At 40.2% G+C, this 13,668-nt stretch overlaps 2 protein-coding genes across 5 annotated transcripts in view; one reads left to right on the top strand and one right to left on the bottom strand.

The window, feature by feature from the left end:
* The window catches only part of GALK2 (galactokinase 2), a 140,027-nt gene that overhangs the window by 118,821 nt on the left and 7,538 nt on the right, over window positions 1-13,668 (top strand). For all 4 annotated transcript variants that reach the window (XM_059913323.1, XM_059913324.1, XM_059913325.1 and 1 more), the window contains one exon: window positions 6,477-6,678. In XM_059913323.1, the coding sequence (XP_059769306.1) occupies window positions 6,477-6,678 (202 nt within the window). The remainder of the gene's footprint in view (window positions 1-6,476; window positions 6,679-13,668) is intronic.
* FAM227B (family with sequence similarity 227 member B) overlaps window positions 4,889-13,668 on the bottom strand; it is a 290,963-nt gene continuing 282,183 nt past the window's right edge. Inside the window, exons 16-17 of the mRNA XM_059913331.1 lie at window positions 11,183-11,361; window positions 4,889-5,688 (exon numbers count right to left, since the gene is read on the bottom strand). The gene's annotated coding sequence lies outside the window, so the exon portion shown is untranslated. The remainder of the gene's footprint in view (window positions 5,689-11,182; window positions 11,362-13,668) is intronic.

Below are 13,668 nucleotides of genomic sequence, written 5' to 3'. Positions count from 1 at the left end.
ATGACATTGGCAATCCAGAGTATCAAAAATCACTGTAAATTCTTGATTAAAAGAGACTTATTAGACATAAGACTGAATATAATGTGTGCACTTCGCTTGGATTCTGCTGTAAATTGGCTGAAATTTAAACAACTGGGAAAATTTAAATATGGACTGAATATGAGATGATATTAAGGAATCATTGGTAATTTTGTTAGATGTGATAATGATATGGAGTTATGTAAGAAAATATCCTTATTTTATAGAGTTGCACACTGAAATATGTAGGGAGCAAATGTCACATCTATAATTTATTTTAAAACACTGGCAAAATATCACTTGAAGCAAATATGGCAAAAAGTTATTAACTGTTCAGTCTAGGTGATGGGCTTGTGGAATTTGCTACTGTACCTTCTCTACTGTCCTGTATATTTGAGAAGTTTTATAATTCAAAGTTTAAAAAAAGTCTTTGCAAACTAGGACATAGCACAGTGGTTTGTCAGCTAAATAGCACTATTTTGTGATCTTAGTGGATGTCACTTTATCGTGCCTTTTGTGCTGCAGCCATAAATATCAGTGGACCTGGAAACTAGATGAGTTTTTCATAAATGGGACATTACAGTAGAAATGAACCAATACTTTCTTCTTACACACACCCCCCCCACCCCACCCCCATGCTCTGATTTTGTAACTTGGCCCATGATTAGGGGAGGTGACGTAGTTCAAAAGTAAAACTGAAACATATGGAATCCTAAAGCTAGAATTTTAAACATTTTGTTTCAACCTCAATTTTTAGAAAGAACAATCTTAAACTACAGTTACCAAAGTCATTTTACTTCCTTTCAAAATGTGTATTCTATAACCTGGATTATATTAACATGCATAAAATTATTGGCACTGTCTCACATACATACATGCCTATCAATGGCCCATCTTTTCCCTTCTCTATTCAGGGCTTTTGAGGAGGAGTTCTTATTAGATCTACCTCTGTTATTTCTTCAGACAGTGTTGTTGCAGATGGTATGTGCCAGTACTGGGTATTGGTACGACTTTCTTACCTTGGGATATTTTGCTACCCAGACCCTAAAATAATATATTTTCATATATAATAATTCCCAGTAATATATAATATTCCCATTTCCACTGAAGTTATTGATGGAAATAACAAATTCACATTACAGTGTGTGCTGATTCACATGACCTGGCTACTGATGGAACAAAACATGTTGCTGTATTTTTATTCCCACCTACATTTAACTTGTAAGTTCTCTTTTTCTTATTTTTCAACCTACTTCGTATCAGTAGTTGTAGATTCAATACCAAAGGGAATCTGGCTGTCCCCTTTCCTCAGCCTCAACATTTTTAGTAAGCTGTGAGTACTGACACCTCACTTTTTTTGTTTGTTTGTTTTTACAACAATGCCTAAATGGAGGTATCTTGATTTTGAACTGGGGTTAAAATATAGTCCTAATCATATCATCATCAACAGTGAACACCCATTGAGCACCTGTCATGTAAGGCACTGGTGAAGGTGCTATGGGGTGAAGGGTTGCAGAGTATCAAATGCATGGAACCAGAAGACCTGGTTTCTGTCTTCAGCAGTTGGCAAACTTTGTGAAGACAGGAGAGACGATTACCACGGAAAGTATATGACAAGCACCAAACGTGTGCCATGGACTGCAAGTGTGGTATAAATTCAGAGTCAAGAGATTGTTTCCAGCTGGGTCCGTCATGGTTTCACGGAGCATAAAGTTTAAATGGAACCTTCAGAAAGAGGTAAAATTTTGACAGGGAGAGAAAGGGCAAGAAACTATTTCTGTATGGATTAATGAGTATATCCAGGAGCAAGGAGTGTTTGGGTAACTACAAATAGGCCATTTTGGCTGAAGGGAAGAGATCCTATTGGGACCAAGCTTGTTGCGTGCAGGAATTTGGATTATAGTAAACACTGGGGAAGCAGGAAATGTTCTGGTTAGTAACATGAGTCAAGCTGTGTGTTAGGAGCTCAATCCGATGGCACCAACCTCAAGGTAGGTTGCAGGAATGAGAGATTAAGACAGGAATATCAGTTTGGAGATCACTGCAGGATAGTTCAAGTAGGAAAGGGAATAATAGTGTAAATTTGGGGAATGACAGTGGGACTAGAAGGGAGGGATGATTACAAGACACATTGTGAAGGAAGAAACAATTAGAATTGATGACTAAATTTAGGTCCTGTTTGAAATAGAATAGGATGATTCACATGAACTTGTATCATTCCATTGATGCAAGTTGTTAACCGTGAGTTTAATATATCTTACATGACTCAGTTGAGAAACCTTGAAAGAAAACTTTCTTTATTAACTTGTAGGAAAGTTAGCCCCACCCTTATAATTACTAAACTTTTACACAAATCCTAAGAATGGCTATTCCCCTCCTCTAACCTTGGCTGCCTTTTTATCCATCTCCAACAATTAGGAGGGCGGTGCTGTGGAGGGGAAAAAAATGCAACCTGAAACTTTAATATAACTTATTGGTTCATAAGTGGAACGTAAAAGACTTCTGAAAAAGTAGTAATAGTCTAGGGGAGGAACCTGTAGGCAGACCCTGGAGGAGAGAGTCATGTAGAAAAGTCTACCTTGAAAGTATGTTCAGTGTCCTTCGGTGGGGGAAGAGAGCCAGCTCCAGGCAGCTCTGCAAGGAGGGAGCTGGGGGAAAAATCCTAGTACCACCTTAAGAGTGGTCCTATGACCACTCTTGTCGAATGGATTGGAAAAAATCCTTCCGATCCATTCGACAAGAGTGGTGCCAATATATGGGATTGCTGAGAGCAGGTTTGTAATGACTGTTGCCCCTCAGAATGACATTTGTCCTCATGGTAGCACGTAGCCTATAAATGCAGTGGCTATAACTGTAAGTAGAAAAATAATCCCGATGTTCATGTTTCTAGAAAGGCACAGGATCCATAATATAGGCCATGCCCTACGTGAATGTAAAGGCAGATAAAGAATATGGAAGCTCCGTTTGCATGTATGTATCAAGTGATTCATCTGTAATTAACGTCTCGACAGATGTGTGCTACCACGAGAAAGCAGTTGCTGTGTCTGGTGTGTAGTGTATTGCTAGGAATAAGCCTGTTAGGATTAGTAGGATCAAGCAAATGTCTGGTAGAGAGCCAAAATTTCATCATGATGAAATGTTTGATGGGGTTGAGAGGTTAATAGATGCATTGCTGATGATTTCTATTAGCGGGTGTGTTTTTCGGATGTTGGTCGTTGGTGTTCTTATAGTTGAATGACAACGATGATTGTTCATGTCATTAGTCATGGTTGGAATCCATGTGAGAATGATGATGACATATATTGTATTTAAGTATTATTTTTGTGATCAGTTTTGTGGGGATTTCTTCAAAACCTTCACCTATTTATGGGGGTTTTGGGTTGATTGTGAGTGGTGGTGTTGGGTGTGGGATTGTGTTGAATTTTGGTGGTTCATTTTTAGGTTTGATAGTGTCTTTTATTTAGGGGGGATATTAGTTGTGTTTGGCTATACAACGGCTATGGCCACTGAGCAGTATCCTGAGGTTTGGGTTTCTAATAAGATTGTTTTGGGGGCATTTCTTTCAGGGTTGATAATAAGAGTTTTTGATGGTATTATATATTTTAAAGGATGAGGAGGTGGAAGTTGTGTTTAAGTTCAGTGGGTTGGGAGACTGAGTGACTCTGGTGACTGGCTTTTTAGTGAGGAGGCTGTGGGGATTGCGGCGTTATGCAGCTATGGTACCTGGTTGGTGATTGTTACTGGCTGGTCGCTGCTTATTGGTGTTGTGGTTATTATGGAGATCACTCGTGGTAATTAAATAAAAGCATGCTAAGGGTGAGAGTAATAAGGAATGATAGGAAGTATAGTTTGATAAGGCCTTTTTGGCTTGAGATTAGCGTGGAGAACTTTAGTTGAATGAGGGGTGTGGTTTTTGGTAAAATGTTTTCTAGTCAGATTAAGTCCAAGAGGGAGGATGCTGATTTTTGGCTTATTGATAGGTTTAGATAAGGAGGTAGACGATGCATGATGGTGGGGAAATATCCTAAGAGACTAGAGAATTTAAGGGTATTTGAGGGGTAAATAAATTTTAAGTTTTGTGTGTTAAGGTTAATTTCAAGTGTCAATACAAAGCCCAGGATGGTTACTGCAAGGGCAGTTAGTTTTAGGTGTAGGGATACAGTTATTAGGGGGACTGTTGTTGGAGATAATGAATCCGGCAAAGACACTTCCAATTAGCAGGTGTTTGATGGAGTTAATTAGGAAGGGGTTGTTTTCACTGATGGGTTAAGGGAGAGAAGCAAGTTTGTCCTAGTAGTGCGAAGAAGATAAAGCGGGTACTATAGACAGCTGTGAGGGAGGCGGCAATTAGAGTTATTAATAGGGCTCAGGCATTGGTATAAGATGTGTTAGTGGCTTCAATGATAAGGTCTTTACAATAGAAGCCGGTGAGGAAAGGCATTCCTGTCAGTGCCAGACATCCGATAATAAGGGCTGTTGTGGTGAAGGGTAAAGGCTTGAATAGGCCCCCTATTTTTCAAATTATCTTGTTCGTCATTCAGGCTGTGAATAATGGACCCGGAGCATGTGAATAGTATGGCCTTAAAAAAAGCATGTGTGCAGATACGTGTAAGAAAGCTAGACAGGGTTGGTTGATGCCGATTGTTACCATCATTAGGCCTAATTGGCTTGAAGTGGAGAAAGCGACAATTTTTTTAATGTCATTTTGGGTGACAGCGCATATTGCTGTGAATAGGGTGGTAAGGGCTCCTAATCATAGAGCTATTGCTTGAATACGTTTGTTGTTTTCTGTTAAAGGGTAAAATTGAATAAGTAGGAAGACTCCTGCCACGACTATCGTGCTTGAGTGGAGTAAGGCTGATACAGGGGTGGGGCCCTCTTTTGCTGAGGGGAGTCAGGGATGAAGTCCAAATTAGGCTGATTTTCTGGCTGTGGCTAGTACAAGTCCTATAAGGGGGAGGTTTGAGGGATTTAAGTCAAGTATAAAAATTTGTCGCAGGTCTCATGTGTTTGAGTTAAACAGGGATCATGCTATTGATATAATGAACTGTGTTTGCGTCTGCTCGCCCATATCACCACCCAGTGAGCAGGAAGGATATAATTCCCTCCCATCTCTTGCTGATCTTCTCCCTTTCTCCAATCTAGAGGCAAGGGAACCCACTGGTGTAATCCATCCAGGTCAGCCTTCTGGGGCAGACAGCGGGGTAGCGAAGGGCAGAGAGTAGAACTGGGGATGCAAACAGAAGGCAGTGGTCACAGTTATCATCCTGTTTCCAAAATACAACAATATGAGGGGGATTCTTGGAGGAAGTTCTTCATAGAATCATAAAATGTTAGCGCAGGAAGGATCCTGAGAAATAATTTTCAGCCTCATTTTGGAGCCCTGTAGAAGTAGCGACTTGGGTACAGCGAGTTGTCACACAGATGAGAACAAATGACAGACCTCTGGATTCTCAGCCCAGGCTCTTTCCAGCAGGCCAGGTAGCTTAGCTTCCATTTATTTTCCAAATTTTTCCCAGACCCACTGCACCAGCTCAGCCACTGTTCAGCACGGTTGAAAATGAATGGTAAGGTCTCAGTTGTTATTCAAGGGAATACATAAGCACTATAGACACAGCCGTTGCAGTAGGACATGTTTCTGTAACTGAAGTTAGAGTCATGGTAGATAATCTGTAAAGTACAGAAATATGTCAAGGAGAAAATAAAATCATCCATAATGTACCACAGAGAGATGACGACTGTTAACATTTTGGTGCCTTCTTACAATTTTTAAAAATTAAATGTATACACATAGTTTTGTACCTTGTTTTTTCACTTAATAATGAACAATTCTCCATGTAGTAAATTATCTTAGAATCTGTTTCAGTAGCAATAATATTTTTAATAGAGGTAGCATAATTTAAAAAATATTTTCTGTTATTAGACATTTGAATTGATTATTTTCTGCTATGATAAATAATGCTATGCTATATACACATATATAAATAATTGTGCTTTTTTTACACATACAAATATATAAGTAACTGTGCTTAGCTATAGGAAACATTTTTATAAATAAAATTGCTAGCATAAGCATTTTTAGTGGTTCTTTCTGGTGGATCACAGTGGAAAGAATGTGGCTCTGGGGTCAGACGTCCTGACGTGTTCTGCTTCTGCCACTTTCGGATGTGTGAACTTAAAGTAAAATGGACTTGAAAAGAGACCAGTTTAGACTATAAAGAATTCTTTCAGTGAAAGAAAGACCTATTTAAAGTCTAAGGTACTGATAATAAAGACAGAAATGGACGTTCTCAATAACTGTATTTTTCTTTGCACTGAATTGTTCAGTAACTATTTCTTTTTTTAAAAATTTCTTCCTTCCTTCCTTCCTTCCTCCCTCCCTTCCTTCCTTTCTTTCTTTCTTTCCTTTTGGCCAGTAACTATCTCTAACCTTGTTCACCATCCCCTTCCTTGCTAAGTGCTCAGCTTCAAACTCTACCAGCGGGCAAAGCACGTGTACAGCGAGGCTGCGAGAGTGCTCCAGTTTAAGAAGATATGTGAAGAAGCACCTGACAACACGGTCCAGCTGCTGGGGGAGTTAATGAACCAGAGCCACGTGAGCTGCCGGGACATGTACGAGTGTAGCTGCCCTGAGCTGGACCAGCTGGTGGACATCTGTCGGTGAGGCTGAAAGAGCAGTGTGGCAGGGGCTGCAGGGTGCGGCCCAAGGAAACTGTTTAAATTAATGGAAAAAAAGCAGCATTTTTGTAGTCTTCTAAGTGAAGGAAGATCCTTTCCCGCTTCCTATAAGAGGGGTTGTCTGTGACATAGAGCTAGACTTGTTCCCTCCTAAAAATCTGCAGCATGAAAGATTGGAGACTTGACTCCATGGCTTTACGAAGCTCCAGGTTTGGAGTCAGTTCTTCACAACATCACAAAAAAGACTTTTCCGTCTTTGGATGATTAAGTGTTTCAGGGAGGTTTGCTCAGACACAGACCCTGTTGTTACTTTCTTCTCAGGATATTTTAAGCAGTGTTTCCCACTACACTGCAGCTCTACCAGCATCTCCTGTTTGGTGTCCTAAGTTTAATACTTTTATTCAAAAGAGGGGAGAAAAAGGAAAGAGGACCTCAGGCCTGATAGAAGTGTATTTTCAGGGGAGAGGTTGCTGAAGGAATTGCTCAGAGAGTCAGCATTTCCTGTCTTCCAGGTTTAGGTTAGGCAATTTGGGAAAAGGACTGAAGAAAGTCCAGTTTATGAATGGTCGGTTGAGACAGAAATGTAAAGAGGGAAACTCTTTCACAAAGCCTGAGAACAACTTCCTTATAATTGCTAGAGAATGGATAAAAGAGTAAAATGGTTCCTTTACCCAGAAGGAGCTCACTGACCTTGGAGAACAGAAAGGGAAATTGGGAGAACTCTCAAATGGTTAGATGTTATTTCCACTGTGAGAAAATCATACAAAACTGCCTGCAATTAGCAATGAAATTATAATTAACCACTTGGCACCTGTGGCTTGCCTCACTCATTGCCACATTCCCAGCCCGAAAAGTTTAAACCAAGTAGCTCCAGTGATCACAAATGGCATATGTAACCCAACTCGTCGAGAGACTTGAACATAGCATTGATGAGAATCACTCTGCTGATGTCAGTGTTTGCTCACTAGTTGCCAAAAAGCCTTCCAAGGGCTTGTTTCATTGTAAGTGCTCATTTCTGAAAATAGCAAGGGCCCAGTGAATGGAAGGGACAGATATTGTTCAGTTCTGGAAATAAGAGGAAGTGGAATGATTTGTGCAGAAATTAGGAAGAAGCATCTTTGCTAAGAAGATAGTGGGGTAGTTTGAATCCCACCTGAAAAGCAGCGGAGGGGCATTTGCCAGCCTCCTGGAATTCTCTAATGAACTTGCTTGTTCTGGGATGGTCAACCAGCTCTTGTCCTTATGAAGCTTACATTCTCATGGATAAAGAGGGAAATGACAATTAAAAGTAAATTGAGTGGTAGTGATAAGTGTTATGAAAAAAAAATAGAAGGGATGGAGAGTACTAGGGGTGTGTACTAGTACTTTATATTGAGTGGCTGATATACTGAGTGGCTGAAGAAGGCCTCTCTGAGGAGATGATATTTGAGCAAAGACCTGAAGGAAGTGAAGTAACGAGAACAGCAAGTAGAGAGGTCTTGACGTAGGTACATGGCTGTCACATGTGAGGAACAGCAGGAGGACCAGTGTGCTTGGAGGGCAGTTCAGGAAGGAGAGAGTAGTAGTTGATGAAGTAAGAGAGGTAGTGGGGAGTCATACCCCTGGGCCCTGTCAGCCATTGGAAGCACTCTGACTCTGAGTAGAAGAAGGTGGCAGTGGGGGTGTGAAATGATTCTAGGCCAGATATGCCTTGAAGGAAGAGTCAAGACAATTGCCGTATGGGTGAAAGGGAGGAATCAAGATGACTCACGGGTTTTCGGCCTGAGAAAATTTCCTTGTTTCCGAAGGCCAGGCTTCACATTTCTGGGTCAGAATTATCTTCTAGTACCATACGATATGAAAGCAGGAAGAGGCCTTAGAGATCAAGAGACCACTAAGAGGTTAAGAGATTTGAACAAGGTAACATAATGCATCAGTGGGAAAGCCTATCTCCCGATCCAGTGTTTTTTGCCTTACGTGTTTCTCTCTCCTTGGGTCATACTGAGATGTGATTATATTTTAATGTGGGTCATTTTTTACCTACTTTCCTTTTCCAGCTTTAAAGCTTTCATGCTAGAGACTTTGGTTGTCACGTTGAGCAGGGAAGGTGGTGTGTGGAGAAGGATGAAAACTGGGCAGGAAGTTAGGAAGGTAGAGTTCTAGCTCTGCCTCTTTTCATTCTGAGCTCTGTGACTTTGGACTGTTGCCTTGCTTTATGATCTCCACTGTGTTTTTCTGTTCTAGCAGTCTATAGGTCTATATATTTTTTAAAAATGTGGTTCTAGTGAAAGATTTAGTGGCTGTGTCTTAAAAGGGTTTGGAAGAGCACACCTTTTGTTTTTTTTCATTTATTTGTTTATTTGCCTTTTCTTAATGGAAGCTAAAGTGTCTCTGTTTAGCCCATTTTCATTTGCTGTATTGCTTTTCTGAGGAAAATTCAGTTGTGTCTAGCATAAGGAGCTCATTCCCTTTTTTAAGGTTTTTTTTGTCTGGAATTGCTAAGTATCAAAATTAATTTCTACTTATTCCATAACCATATAAGGAACGAGTTTCACATGTTGAAAGATTATCTTTTGGCATGTTGGAAATATTGGCCAGAATAGTTGTCTGGTCCCTAAGCTTCTTTATATAATTAATTCTTTCTTTGCTGTCACTGTGACCAGTAGGTAATATTCTCCAAATATTCCAGTTGGTTGCTAGTTACTAAAAGGTCCTGAGTGGTAGAGCAACCTCAGAAGAGGACAGCCCAGGAGAATTAAGTAGATATAGTCATTGATGCCATTCCTTCCTCAGTCAGCAAATACTTTTCAGTAGGCTATTTGTGTCCCATGGGAAATTGTAGTCTAAACTCCATTTTCAAAAGGTCTGGCACTTTCTTTCGTGTGGATGTATGGGGAAAAAAGAGAGGAATGCAGAAGAATGCAAGATAGTGGTAAAACAGAATGGTTAAAAACCGGGGAGAGAAAGACAGTAGGAGAGTAGTAAATGGTAAATGCAGGGAGAGGTTTAAATGAAAAATGGCAACACTTTTAAGCCCTAGTGCCTTCTGAAGCTTTATGACTATCTTAGTGGGCCAGGCAAGTGGTGGAGGGGAAGGACCCTGGCAAGGCCTGGTGTGGGCCACTGTGCCATAAACTCAACCTCTGGTAGAGTGTTGTTTTGTATAAGAATCACCACCACCTCCACACTTCCCTGTCCCCTAAAAGAAAAGTTAACACCAATGGGCAAGTTGTGACTAAGACCGGGCAGCCTGAGAAGCTTGGTTGCCTTGGGTAGACCAGAAGAGGGAGGAGGGAAGCTGAAGAGGCTTCAAGGAGGAGCACCAGCAAAGACGCTCTTTATTTTTTATTTTTTTATAAATTTATTTATTTAGGCTGCATTGGGTCTTCGTTGCTGCATGTGGGCTTTCTCTAGTTGCAGCGAGCAGGGGCTACTCTTTGTTGCGGTGTGTGGGCTTCTCATTGCGCTGGCTTCTCTTTGTTGCGGAGCACGGGCTCTAGGCATGTGGGCTTCAGTAGTTGTGTCACACGGGCTCAGTAGTTGTGGCTCAGTAGTTGTGGCTCATGGGCTCAGTAGTTGTGGCTCACAGGCTCTAGAGCTCAGGCTCAGTAGTTGTGGTGCACGGGCTTAGTTGCTCCACGGCATGTGGGATCTTCCCAGACCAGGGCTCAAACCCGTGTCCCCTGCATTGGCAGGTGGATTCTTAACCACTGTGCCATCAGGGAAGTCCCCAAAGACCCTCTTTAGATCACGCTCCCTGGCCCACTTGTGGCACTTCAAATTCCTTTAGTTTTTCTGAAGGCCTGCTTAGAAACTATTTGCTTGAGAAAACAACTAATTGATTGAATGAATGAAGGATTCGATGCCTAGAATACTCAGGGCTCTATCTACAAATCTTAATGTGATCTGAGCTAGACCATATTCAAAAGGCGTCTCTAGGTAGCTTGTCTATAGGACAACGTATAGGAAGCTACTTTATGACCCAAGTAGAGAGAAGGGGGGAAAAAGCATAGAAGAGATCACCAATGCTTGCATTTTTTCAGCTGAACCTTTTGCTGCTCTTCAAGAGAAAATCAGTTTAGAATCCAAAGAAAGGGCCGGGGAGGGAGAAGGAAACTATACTTATACAGTTAGACTACTTTTTTTGTTTTAATTAATGTTAGAAAATCTCAATTATGTGAAATAAAGTTTAATAATGAAGGAAATAGATGAAGCTTGCCCAATTATAAAATACTTCTTTTAAATGAACTAAATGTAAATTTTAAGAAATGGCTAAACTTTAAAGTAGGATTTACTGAGGAACACAAAACAATTTTGAAACCAAGTCAGTTATATGTGAGACAGCTCATTCTTTATCGGTTTCCCTGGTTATACTTAAGAAAAAATAGTTAATGGCCTTTATCTTCGTTTTGACACTTGTTGGAATTAGAGAGGACTCATTGCTGCGTTATTGCCCAAGCTATTAAGGAAGATAAATGACAAATTTTAAGAGACCAACAAAGATTACCAAAGTTAATTTGCTGTCTTCCTCAGCAGTCTTCCCACCGTTTTATTCATTCCATGGCTGGCCATGCTGCTCAGCTTCTGGCAGTCATTCTCCTGAGCAGGTCGGAATGGGGAAGAATGAAGTGCAAATCCACATGTGTGTGCTCTTTTCCTCATGATCTTATGGGCTAATCTGACACTCTGTCAAGAAAAAGGGAGAGAGCCATTTCAGCTGCCTTAGGGACCCGCTGGTCTTTGGGCTTCTGTCTTCTATTTATTGTCCCCCTGCCCCTCCCTGCCCCGCCCCCCCAGTATGTATGCCATTTGCTGGAACCAAACCAACTGGTCTTCAATGACCTTTGTGGCTTAAATTTCTAAAATAGACATGCAGTTATATTTTCTTATACTTTCTCATTCGAACAGTATTTGAAGCCTGTGGTTTCTTGAATCTAAAGCAATCTGAAAGTGTTTCTAATCTGGCTGTAAAAATCATAGAAATTGTTCTGGAAGCTGTGTTTTCCTGAGATTCTAATTGGAAAATTCTAGGCTTAGAGCAGAAGCTAGAAGTCTTTCCAGAAAAAGAGTATATTACTGACTGCATATATATATATGCTTTCAAAAGTGTTTTATATTACTCAATATATTTTTCTTTAAAATTTAGCCATTTCTTACAATTTACATTTTGTTCATTTAAGAGTTATTTTATAACTGGGCAAGCATCATCATTTTCCTTTATTATTTTACTTTGTTTCACATAATTGAAGTTTTTAACATTAATTTAATTAAAAATAAACAGTATACATTTTCATATTTTAAAACAAATATAATGATCCAGCAGCCACTTATTAGAATATACGAAATGCCTGGAATTATGCTGGCCTGAAATTAGAGAGATAGATAATAACCTGTCCCTAAATTCAAGATTTTCTGAAATAATTTGATATCCATTTGTATATCAATATTTATCTTGAAATAAATAAAATTGAATTAAAATACAAGGCACAATTCCTTGCTTTTCCCTCTTTGCGATTTGTGGCATAGTTGGGTCTTACTGGATCTCTCCCTCCTCCTCCATCAACACCACCTTTGATCTGTGCCTTACCTTAGTAAGTGCTTTATGGTCAACTCAGTTCATTTAAAAGCAGGAAATTTTACTCAGGCTATACTTAGGTGCCTGGAAAGTTGGTTATAGGAATACACTTTTCAGTGATAAAAAGGATCAAAGGGAACATTCCTTATAATCTCCATCTCTTGTCTGCTCTAGCCTTTGTTTTGTAGATCATGCTTTATAAGGCTGACGCTGCTTTTGTTGTTTTGACCAACCCTTCCAGGTTATTCCCAATCAAGTGACCACAATCATCAAAGTGATCTTTGGGATTTTAGGGGTTTGGTCTTTAACTTTTGTGTTGCCTCTCTGATGTGCAGTAGCTCAGGAGCCATATTTTTAATGTCTTACTGTTCTAGGAAAAAAATGCCAATGTGAAAAGTTCACTAAACACTCTTAGCTCACCTATTTTTCTTTCTTAATTTATAGCTTATTGGTTTCCTAACTTCTGGCTCTCTCTCACAATTTCTATGGCACATACCAAAGGGCATATTAAGCACCAGTGGGGCACACTGCAGTCAGGATCTTTCTGCCTTTGTGAGTGTGTATAGATGGGCAGGCTGCTGACCAGCTGCTGGGGCAGCCCCCGATTTGTGATCGCAAGTACCACTTACTCAGGGGCAGAGGACTACTTATAATAGCACTTATTGTTCTCTATTGGGGAAATTTGAGCCCTGATGATTTCAGACCATGTGGTTGATACAATCCAGTTCATTTTCATTTGTAGCAGGCAGGGTGGTGACATAACAGCTCTGGGGACTTAAAAGTGAATGCATTTACCTAGAAAGACTTCTAGTGTCTGCCCTCTGGAAACTGGCAAGATAGTCAGGAAACTAGGCCTCCTGGCACAATTCCTATGGGTTTTGCAGCCAGTTAGAAACACTTTCAGTTTGCTTTAGGTTCAATTTTGAAACCACAGTTTTCAAAAACTGTACAAATCAGAAAGTGTAAGAAAATATGCCTAGAAGTTCATTGAAGACCATAAGAGACCTGGTTGACTTGAGTCCAGAAAAATGGCATAGTTTGGGTCTTAGAAAATCAAATACAAGGGCATACTGTTCTTCTCTAAACCATGCCATGTTAGCTTTGATGCCCAGATTTTAGTGTCTTTCAAATATACTTCAGGGACACCTCCATTTTTCTCAGCATTTTCCACAAGAAGAGATAGTTTGACATGGCTGCATGACAGTTTTTTGTTTTTTTGTTTTTTATTAATTACCAAATTACAAACTAGCCCGTTGCCAGCCTAAGAACTCAGGATAATCCTAGAATCCCAGGGTCAGAGAAACTTTTCAGCCTGGACCATAGGAGTTTGGGCTCAGTTCAGCTACTGGGCCATAAGCTGAATGTTTGAAGGGCAGGAAGAGATGAGTAATCTTTATTTGTTTGAAAGCATTTTTGTT

This window comes from Balaenoptera ricei, chromosome 2 (assembly GCF_028023285.1).
Source record: "Balaenoptera ricei isolate mBalRic1 chromosome 2, mBalRic1.hap2, whole genome shotgun sequence".
Lineage (NCBI taxonomy): Eukaryota > Metazoa > Chordata > Mammalia > Artiodactyla > Balaenopteridae > Balaenoptera > Balaenoptera ricei.
This window is presented reverse-complemented; position numbering and strand designations above follow the sequence as displayed.